Source organism: Crassostrea angulata, chromosome 2 (assembly GCF_025612915.1).
Source record: "Crassostrea angulata isolate pt1a10 chromosome 2, ASM2561291v2, whole genome shotgun sequence".
NCBI lineage: Eukaryota > Metazoa > Mollusca > Bivalvia > Ostreida > Ostreidae > Magallana > Magallana angulata.
In genome coordinates, this window is record NC_069112.1 from 1,741,521 (window position 1) to 1,753,230 (window position 11,710).

The window sequence follows — 11,710 nt, forward strand, 5'->3', positions numbered from 1 at the left end:
GCCAATAGCGCATGCGCTGCTAGGAGACAGGAGCGCATGCGTCGTCCCGGGACTGCAGCCTTCTAACTACAATCAGCAATCCAATCTGTGAATTGATTTATTGAAATATACACCTTTACCTACAGCCTCGGAAGCCTATTTCCGGCAGCTAAGACTATTGGCGGGTTAAGCCTACATGTATTTCAGGCACCTAAGACTACAGACGGGTGAAGCCTACTAACCTCTGTTGTCGTCTTGGCTTCTGCGTGTTGATGTTTCGGCCGTCAAACACAGACTCCCCGGTCCTACTGATTTTCTCAGGTTATATACCCTCACGTGATCAGCGGAAAATCGAATGGGGTGCGCACATGAAACGGGAAACCACAGAAAACCGAAGGATTATTTAGTAATAACTTAAACAGCTATACACTTGTGTCGCTCTATTCTTTTAATGTTGAAGAAAAAAGAATTTAACACGAGCCAATCCCTTTTTATTTCTTTTGAGTTATAATGTAACAGCATTCGATTTCAATACTAAATTCTTGGGCCTTTCGGGTTAGCGGCGCGGAAAACACTGGGAAGGTATAACGTATGCTTCCAGGACAATTCCATTTTCATAAACTCTGATCTAATTAAGAGGGAAATTATAATCTGCTGATATATGTGAGCCACATCAATGTAAAACAGTTATAAAAGCTACCACGGAAAAGATATTTAAGTGTCTTAAGCTATGTCTTAAATTGATGGGATGCGACTCCAATTTGCATAAAATTCTAACATCCGAGTATTCAGTACGTTTGATGTGTTTTCCGAGCTCCACCGAAAAGGCCCGAGTAGTCCCGATTGCACGAGATTCATACATCGTGATTCTTCTCTGAAGAAAAAAATATTATAATGCATGTCATTTTGGGGACAAGGTGTGGCCATTGAGCAAGAACTAACAAAATATAGGTTGATTTTGACAGGTGACGTAGTCCAGTATTGCCGTCACACATAAATTGCTCCTCATTCTCTGCACTTTGATATTCGATCTGCAACCATGTATACTTTTTTTCTATTTCTAGAAATAAACTTAACAAGTCATGCATGCAGTTAGTTTGTTTCCATCTTCTGTACGCTTTCCTATTTTCTTACATTTGCAAACCTTTATGAATTATAAAACAATCATAAAAAACATTAAAAATTTATTTTTTGAAGTAATATTATGTTAGTGTTCCTATTGTGCGCTGTGAATAAATTCACCGTTTGAACAAATATGGATGTCTGACAAAATGTCCCTGGTGTTGAGTGACACCACTGACTTCCTGTACTTTATGCTGTTGATAAAATTGATTTATGTCAAATCTTTGTCCAGTGGCTTTCTATACGGTATCACAGCAACGTTAAAAGGTCATGGGTGACGTCACAATGACGTTAGCTTCGGTAAGAGCAATAGGGCATGTTCATCATACGGCATAGTTCGTGGAATGGCGGATTGATCCCATAATCCCTTTTCACGGAAGTTCCTTCAAATCGGCCTAAAATTAAAAAACAAAACAGAAAAGCATGAGACAAGAGAAACAGTGTCTAAATGATAAACATACAGAAAAGACGTCGATTTTCGGCCAAAACACGTTCTATAAAGCTAAAGGATCAGTCCATTGCATTATTTTACACCTATAGAAATGAGAACAATAATTTCAAGCGTAATATTTCATTCCAATAAAACATTCCCCAGATGGTAATTTTGTACAACCCCTTATGTGATACCGCTGTTCTTGAATATTTCATGCACATAGCATCGTGGGGGGGGGGGGGGGGGGGCAAAGACTTTTCTTAAATAACATAAAAAATTTAATTATCAAAGAGTCCCCCCCCCCCCCATTTATATGAATTAAAATCAAGGAAATAAGCAGTGAAATTGAATTAAAAATAATAATTGCCCCCCGATTAAGATTTTCAGGATTTGGGAAAGTAACATTTTCCTTTTTTTTTTTGCGTGTCAAGTTTTTTTTGGGGGATGAGCCTGTCCCCTCCCCTTTCAAATACAATGCTCCGTGTCTGTATGTAACGTTATGCATTATTATGACGTCCTTATTAAATATTTTTTACCTGAGCTATAGTCACGTGGTACTAAAGTTCGAAGGTTGAGGTCGGTGTCAAGGTCATCACTGCGCAAGCGCCGTATGAATCTCTGTAGGAAAGCGGATTTGGATTGTGGACTTGAATCAGGATCGTTGTTGACCAAATCTGAAAAAAAATATCAAAAGAACTCAAACATCGGGCATTGACCTGCATTATACAATCTCTGTCAAGCGACACTCTTTTTTATGTGTCTAAATGTCGGCGCTCCTCTAGTGCCAGGACTACAACAAACGTTATTTTTGTGTTCAGCAATTTATGACATTCAAATACTGAGGCTGATGTTGGTTTAAATTAAATAATCGGACCAAATTCGTAACATCGAGCTCCTAAACAGACTAAATCTATCGATTAGATTGATTTGGCTGACAATAAATCTATCGCTTACAGTGATTTCATTGACGAGTACAGTCAGACTGGGATTTTCTCGGCTCGGTCTGTTTGTTCAAGATACACAGCTTACCCGGATCTGAACATGCGCAATCGATTGCTCAACCAACCTTGGAGCCATTTCATTTCTAAGATTAAAACTCTTGATGTGGGGTAGCATACAGTGAATATTAGGGGATTAAGAGAGAGAGAGAGAGAGAGAGAGAGAGAGAGAGAGAGAGAGAGAGAGAGAGAGAGAGAGATATTTCTAAAGATTAAATAAAGATAAGAATGATTAAATGAAACGTATACATGATATACTTCTGATAGGTGTACGGTGTACGACATTTGTGTGTTTGGAAGGGTTTACGATCAAGTTTGAACATTAATTAATTCGCTAGTTGATCAGATGTATGTTTTTTTTGGTTTAACTTTTCCTTGCCATCGTCTTTTCATAATGATGGTTTCGAAGCATGAATGACTAAAACACAAAATATTCAGGACATTAATGACTAAAACACAAAATATTCAAGACATGAATGACTATAACACAAAATATTCAAGACATGAATGACTATAACACAAAATATTCAAGACATGAATAACTATAACACAAAATATTCAAGACATGAATGACTATAACACAAAATATTCAAGACATGAATGACTAAAACACAAAATATTCAAGACATGAATGACTATAACACAAAATATTCAAGACATGAATGACTATAACACAAAATATTCAAGACATGAATGACTATAACACAAAATATTCAAGACATGAATGACTATAACACAAAATATTCAAGACATGAATGATTATAATTATACAAAATATTCAAGACATTAATGATTATAACACAAAATATTCAAGACATGAATGACTATAACACAAAATATTCAAGACATGAATGACTATAACACAAAATATTCAAGACATTAATGATTATAACACAAAATATTCAAGACATTAATGATTATAACACAAAATATTCAAGACATTAATGATTATAACACAAAATATTCAAGACATTAATGACTGTAACACAAAATATTCAAGACATTAATGACTATAACACAAAATATTCAAGACATTAATGACTATAACACAAAATATTCAAGACCCTGAGAACCTCTTGATTGTTTAACTACAAGTACATCCATTGCATCAAACAATGTTTAACGTCTATCACTCGGCTATATAATGAGTACATTAAACCATTGTTTGTGTTGTATTGATATATTTTATTACAAGACGATTTAACCATTAGCACATTTACTTTTCTCCCTATCAAATTTACTGGAAACGGAGAGTAGCAATGCTCAGGATATTTACAGATTCCAACAAATAGTTTTAGAATAAACTTGTTTAACCCTTTTAAAGGAGTTTAGGTCCGTATCTTCCGGACGTTTGTATTTTGTACCTTAGAATAAAAATAAAAAACGTCGGGATGATCAAGAAAAACTAGATTTTGGCGGTAGATTCGTATGACCGCCATCTTGTTCAATCAACATACTTTCCAGTGCTGTATCTTTGAAATTCTCGTTATTCTAACATGTGAACATTATCTATAGATAATGTCCTTTTAATTTTAATAATTACGTAATGCTTGGTTTTTCTTCCATGAAACCTCTGAAACAATTCTTCAAGTTTTCTGGCCATTTTTTGACTGTATTTTCTTCCTTTATAAGACGGATTCCGTTAAAGATATAGGGAAAAACTTAATATTTCAGGCTAAAAATTATCAAATTTGTCTTTATTTAAATCTAATTTGCTTAACAAATCGTACCTAAAACGTTAGGGTGACCTAATTGTTGATTTCTTGACCACCCAGTCCCATTAACATGTTTATTTATTTCTGCAAAATATAAAATTCTATTTGTATTATTTCACGAAGAAAACATAAAATACATCAGCAACCTATTTACATTTTGGATCTTTTGAAGCAAACACATGTATGACATTTATCTCTATGGAACAAATTGCTATATAAAACACTTTTTATACAATAGCATGTACAATGTATATAGATAAAACACAATTATGGACATCGATAAACTTTGATTGTTATTCTATTTTTTTTAACAAGGTAAACACATGCTTCAAGTTTTTAAAACACTTGATCGTTTAAAAGTTTGTAGTAAAAAACGCTTTCATCAAGATGTATAAAAACTGCAAGCCTGTGTTATGAGCCTATAGACATTGATTTGGTGAAATAGCATTCGGAACTACTTGATGAAATGCGTATCAATATATACAGACCCCTCTCATCTCTGATAAGTAACGGAACCTCTTGATGATTTATGTATCACTTTGATATAAGTCTGACATCAAAGCTTTAAGCATATGGACAAAAGAAAATGGAGGCCGAATTATCTTGATCACCAACTTCCGGTTTGTGACATATCATAATCATAGCCAGGCTACTCCCTTCGGTTTATAGTCTGCGTCTTCTTTATGTTTTCTTGAAAGCTATCAGCGTTATATTGGAGATGATTAATTTATTTCCAAGACATCAAGCATCTAGTTTTGTTAATTGTTATTCTTGAACGTAAACTGATCTCTCGAAGACAATCACTCGGTTAAGACACAGATACATTATTTCGGGCTACTAGATCAAACGCACTACGGATCAAGACGACAAGGTTAGACTTTTCGAAGAAAGGTATAAACAGCTTTAAAATAATTTGTTATGAACAATTTGACGGTTATTTTCAATGCAACTTTATTAATTTTCTCCAAGATCGTTTTGAGTCGTTTATGCAATTTTCTGCTACACTACGGGTATATAGGAGGCATTTTAACTGTGGCGAAGGCCTTTTGTCAGACACAGTTACATTATTCCAACTCAGCAGAGTGTAGTGAAATTAATATCATTATTGTAGGCTTAAAGTTTGGTTATGCAAATGTAAACAATATACGGTGTGTCGATGTATCTATTTCATAAATGCCCGATATCATTTGCTCTATCAACCCGTGCAAGCACGAGTCAAAATCTAGTATTTGATTAAAATTACATACTTATCTTGAAAGTGCTTTGTTAGATTACACGAAATAGTGCTTTATTCAGCCTTTTTCAGGTGACCCCTTTTTCAATACACTGTATTTACATTAATATAGCAATTTCACTAGGCGCTGATGAACACTTCTAATGGAAATACTGATAATCACTCTTATAAAGGGAAATATGTCACCAATCACTAAAACATACCCGAGAGATCATAAATTATATTATGTTTCTCTGTTCAACTTTTGGAAAGCTTTACCGGAATACCGAACCTGGTAGATGGGCTTTATATGGTACTTTGTTTTGGGAATATATTAAAACTGCATAAATACCTAACCTCTCCTAGATGAATGAGTAGAAACAATTAAAGTGGAATGATTTGTAACAGATTCCCCTGAGTAAGTGATTTTTCTGTGACAAGGAACGTAAATCACCGATCACTTGGTTTAGGAAAATTAAAGCGGACGTTAATCGCCGCCTTCCAATTCACACTGAAGCGGCACAGTATCGCTAAATAGTCGACTATGAGGCTAAAATAAAGGTGTAACGGATAAAACAGTTCTAACTTTAACGGTTAAATGACTTAGATCCGTACAATATGGCTTAAGAGGGCTAAATGGCGGTAACCATTACAAGACCATATTTATCTCCTTACAAAGAAGAGTTCTGTATTAAGATAAAGGATAAAACACCCAAACTATGATGCTGAATTTTCTGGATTTAATCTTATAAAAATATCTTTCCTAGCTTGCGAAATCATTTTTTAGATAATCTTAAGGTACATGTAGATCTGGTGGTTATTTTTGTTCCCACAATGTAGCACGCTCTGTGTTGCCAAAAAGCGTTATTATATGTGATAGGAACGTCAAACGAAGATTACTAAAGTCGAACTAAACATTGATAATTTGTCACAATATCGAGTTACATCTCACGGACCTAACAAATTAACATGCTAACATCGGCTTCTGGGGATTTTTTCGATTGCATGTTCCTTGGTATCTGTGACGTATAAAAATGTGTTTACCATGATCACGTCACAACCATAAAAAGGAGTTTCTCCAATATGTTGTACAGTCTCATTGCGCAGAATCGATATAAGACGCAATTAAGATGTCGTAAAATTTAAAGTATTTACGACAGTCGAAGAAGTTGACCTTCCGGTAATTGTTATAATGATTTATGGTAGCAATCAACATATCTAACGTGTCTTGAAGAAGGAAAAGAGAGAGAGAGAGAGAGAGAGAGAGAGAGAGAGAGAGAGAGAGATTTTGTTGCAGTGTGTTTGAACCTTTTTGTTACTTTTTCTTCCTAACTTTGGTTCCAAATATACAAAATATAGACTGAAGGAAATAATATGTACTATACTTGCTCCTCAAAGATGATGCAATATTAAAGGGAGGTAGTTTTAGAAGTCTAACATAAATAAATAGTATTGAATTGATTGGAAGTAAATTGATTCTTAATTTAAAAAAAATGATGAGAGATAGAAAAAGAAAGAGGAACGGACAGAGAGAAATACAGAAAGAGAGATGGCCTTGGAGACATAAATAGACTGAGAGGCAGGTTATTACCGGAATAGATCGCCATTTAGATTAGAATAAACCATTGATTATGAACTTAAACGCTTCATTATTTCTCACCTTGGGTCGACAGGAGCAAACACGAGAATATCGTCACAGGGGAAGGAGGGCGGATAGGTGATATAGGATAGAGAGAAGGGCGAATTGATTATGTAGAATAGAGAGAAAGACGGGTTAATGGTGAAGGATAAAAAGAAGGATGGAACACTGATAATTAATAGAGAGAATGGCGGAGAAATGATATAGGAAAGAGAGAATGGCGGACCGATGATGTTGGATAGAGAGAAGGATGGAACACAGATAATTAATAATATCAATGGCGGATAAATGATAGAGAATAGAGACAAATGTGAAGAATTAAATGCTTAAGAATAGAAAGAAAGGCGGAGAACTGATGATGAATGGAACGACAGATAAATGATAAAGATAACATCACCGGAAGCAAGCTAGATTAGGTTGACAGACAGTCCACGCTGAAAACTCATGATAGATACATGTAACAGGTCCCCGAATAAACTACATGAATATCTAAGAATACTAAAGGTACTATGAGGCAGGTATAGGCGATCACACACCGTTTGTAATTGGTTCTGATTTTTATTATTCACTACACTTGACGATATACCGAGTTGAGAAAAATAATTATAATTTCAAAATTGGTTTTTATCCATTCACTGGAATATGATATTTTACCAACTGTTAAACGAAACGGTGGACATTTACAGTAATATATAATCACGTCTGATATTTATTTCAATTTTATCGATTAGTAAATTCCCAATTGAACAATCCGCCGTTGAAGAATATTTTGAATAAATTACGTTTCGGATATATGACATTCAAGTAAATTGTTTCTCGGATGACGCATTTACCGTCATAAAGGTCAAAGGTCATCTGCTGATTTTTAACAGCAATCCAAAATTTCATTTAATTAATGATTAGATAGCGCTGAGTGGTCAAAACAAGTCAAAGAATGCAAATTTAAGGTCAGACGACACATTCCTCAATTTTAGATAACTTTTTCCAGGAATTTGTTAATGGTTTATTACTACCTTGACGAGCTTTCTTGCAAAAAAATTAGGGTACCTTACCAGGCATTTCTGCAAAATACTAGAGTATGCAATTTCCTATATAATCTTCTTGAAAATACACTTGAATTGCTGATATAAAAATAAATGCACCTACAGCATAGCGAAACTCACAAAATTATAACTATATCTCTGCCGGGGCGGGGCTTTGAACTCACGACCTCTAGAACCTATACGCTTCTAGCAGAGAGCGGCCACGGTTCTAACCACTCGGCCATCTAGATATATAACCAAATCCAAGTAAATTTAATCATTTTAAAAGTAATTATAAAATTAATATTTTTTATTGGAACTCTTCATTACGAGGAGATACAAAAAGGATTCTCGAGGAACATGTCGTCTGACCTTAATAGAAATACTGATGCGCTATTTAAAATATAATATTACAAAATGCGCTATCAATGGTGCTTCTTACAGAAAGTGCAAATTTTCGCTTCACATATTAGGATTAATTTTACATGGATCTCCTTAATTTTTACGAATATTTTTTAAAAAACATTTTCTTTCGTTTCAATTCTATCATTATCTTTGATAGTGGGTACTATCTTTAATATTGGGTACTATTTTGATATTTTGGTATTTTGATATTGGGTACTATCTTTGGTATTGGGTACTTTCTTTGATCTTGGGTACTCTCTCTGGTATTGGGTACTATCTTATTCTAGCGTTGCATCAAACAGAACCGAGGGGATTTGCATGCCTTGACTCCAGGATTATGTCAGTACCTAGGACGGTAATAGACACCTATATGCCGTGACTATTTATCGGCGTTAAGGTGGAATAACACACCTTGAAAACGTCACCCAAATTAACAGGAATCATTTTGATAATGAAATATATAATGATATGTAAACTGTACATTTGTCAAATAAGCGAACAATCTGCAGTTTGGGGATAAAAAAAAATGAATATCTAAAATAATAATTCCAGTAATAAGTAACAACAAAAGCCCCTGCGGTTTTCGAACTCGGAATGTACGGATCACAAGTCCAACACTTTATCCACTCGGCTATATAGTAAGTTACATGTTTCAGTCCATAAAATCCTTTTTATAAAACGAAATGTTGTTTCGATCAGCGGTTTGCCATTTTGTGATAATGTGTTATTCCACCTTAACAATAAAATCAAGTGTAATTGTATAAATAGTTTCCTTCCGAAAATTGTCATATAACAGTGTTGCTCAGTGAAGAGGAGAGTTCACTACGAACCTGTAAGTCAGGAGTTCGAATCCTCCTCGGGATTTTAAAACTTTTACCTTGCGAAAAATTTTCAAAACGTATATTTTTTTGGTTAACAGTATTGAAAAATTTGAAAGTCAAAAATAGCATGTTGTTGGATTAAATGTATAGGTTTCCTGTTAATATGTTTACGGCGAATTATTGCTGCGTGACAATCCAGGAAATCTATTTCTACGAAAAAGGAGTTTTAAAATGTTTCATCATTAAAACGGGTTTATAATTTTTTTTTCGTAGATTTTTTGATATGAAAATATTAAAAAAACAGAGCGGGCGTCACGCTATAAGACCAGGTGTTAAAAAACAGAAATCCTAAATTATCCTTGTAATCATAACTAACCCCTATAATCATAACTCACCCTTGTAATCCTAAATTATCCTTGTAATCATAACTAACCCCTGTAATCATAACTCACCCTTGTAAGCCTGAATTATCCATGTAATCATAACTTACCCCTGTAAACATAACTCACCCCTGTAAACATAACTAACCCCTGTAAACATAACTCACCCCTGTAATCTAGGATAGATCCTGATGCTGACACTGACATGACGTAAAGAAGCAGAACAAATCGGAGCTGGATACTGTTAATAAAAGAATGCATATTGTAGAGTCCAATTTTTCAAATTTCACTTTTCCTCCTTCCGCGACAGAAGAACACTTCCTGTGTTCTTATACCTGTATTGACTATAGCTTTCAGTGGCTGACGCTAATTCCGATATTTTCTAATAAAGAAATAGGACAATGTTTACAATGCTATTTCGGAGAGTGTTCTTGAGATTTTAAACCGAATAAACCCGTTCCGGAATTTATATAGAGCCTTGAAAGGCAGGAATTTACGACCCGGGGATCACCTGTGTCGGATCGGTGCGGGGCTTTTTAGCGGAAGCTGTAAATTTCCCGGTGACCTGTATGATCCGGAGAGTTGTAAATCCCGCGAGATTCTCCTGTCCCGTACTCTACCGGAATCAGAATACCGCGCCCGGTTCGATATTTATATTAATTCCCTCTAATCTGTGTAACCCAATACCTTGTCATGAGAGTGTGGTATAGGTCTGCTAACACCAGTCAGTTCTTACTAGGTGCGGACAATTTACTTAAGGCGGTAGGTGTCAGCGATCAGCAAGAGGCGTGGAAGTTCTCTCAGGCTCGGCAATGTCCATAGGATGAGGTTTTATCGATGACGGGTATAGCGTTTCTTTACGTAATGGAATTGTAGCGAGATGGTTTATCAGAGGTGACTTTAATGCGATCTTGTTTTTTTTACGTATCATCCATAGATTCTTTAATAACAAATCTCCGTGAGTCACTGACACCAACCATTACTCGAGCACGAACTGCATGTCTTCACATGACCACTGTATTCAAAACTATACATCTATACAATTGTAAGATATGTCAGTAGTTTATTGGCGTATACATTATATACAATTGTAAGATATGTCAGTAGTTTATTGGCGTATACATTATATACAATTGTGAGATATGTCAGTAGTTTATTGGCGTATACATTACATACAATTGTGAGATATGTCAGTAGTTTATTGGCGTATACATTACATACATTGTAAGATATTTATTTATAAAGATACCAGGCAAAATTTTCTTGTTGTAAAATTATGTCATTTTCACGAAAAATTATGTCGTTAACACAAAGGAATGCCTAGTTTTTTACAATAAAAATCGGTAAATCGTTTTCTCGAGAAAATATCTCGTTTTCATGAGATAATATGTTGTTTTCAAAGATATTAGATTATAATATGTTATTTTATGATAAAATACAAGTCGTTGTTATAAAGAGATAATATCTTTTTTTTTCACGAGATATTATCGGGTTTCCACGAGATGATATCTCGTTTTCATAAGATAGTGTTTTCAGAAGATGATATCTCGTTTTCAGAAGATGATATCTCGTTTTCAAGAGATAGTGTTTTCAGAAGATGATATCTCGTTTTCAGAAGATGATATCTCGTTTTCAAGCGATACTATGTCGTTTTCGCGAGTTATCTTTGTATACACGCAGGGATTAAAGTACATTATAGCCACGACCTCATGGCCCATAAATTCGTAGATATTTAGATCCATAGACCTATAGATCCGTAGATATTTAGATATGTAGACAAAAATATATGTAGGCCTAAAGATTCGTACATATTCAGATCTGTACACTTATAGACCTATAGAATCGTAGTTATTTAGATCTATATATCTTAAGCTCTGTAGACCTATATATCGTATATCTATTAATGCGTAGACTTATGGATTCGTAAACCTATATATTAATCTTTGTTTTCCCTCTGACTGAAATGTCATATTTTCATTGGAT

General features: G+C 34.6%; 1 protein-coding gene across 1 annotated transcript; it reads right to left on the reverse strand.

The window, feature by feature from the left end:
• Window positions 1-438: 438 nt before the first annotated feature.
• Window positions 439-10,352, reverse strand: LOC128171427 (uncharacterized). The gene is made up of 3 exons (XM_052837225.1): window positions 9,895-10,352; window positions 2,071-2,208; window positions 439-1,496 (listed from the first exon to the last, which is right to left on the reverse strand). Exons 1-3 carry the CDS (start codon window positions 9,986-9,988, stop codon window positions 1,393-1,395), a joined length of 336 nt encoding a protein of 111 aa, XP_052693185.1. The 5' UTR covers window positions 9,989-10,352; the 3' UTR covers window positions 439-1,392.
• Between the last annotated feature and the right edge of the window lie 1,358 nt (window positions 10,353-11,710).

Coding starts and splice junctions, on each gene's coding strand:
- LOC128171427 (XM_052837225.1), bottom strand. CDS start 9,988: ATGCATTCTTTTATTAACAGTATCCAGCTCCGATTTGTTCTGCTTCTT. Junction 2,209..9,894: donor ATCTATCCTAGATTACAGGG/GTGAGTTATGTT, acceptor ATTTTTTTTCAG/ATTTGGTCAACAACGATCCT. Junction 1,497..2,070: donor ACCACGTGACTATAGCTCAG/GTAAAAAATATT, acceptor TTTTAATTTTAG/GCCGATTTGAAGGAACTTCC.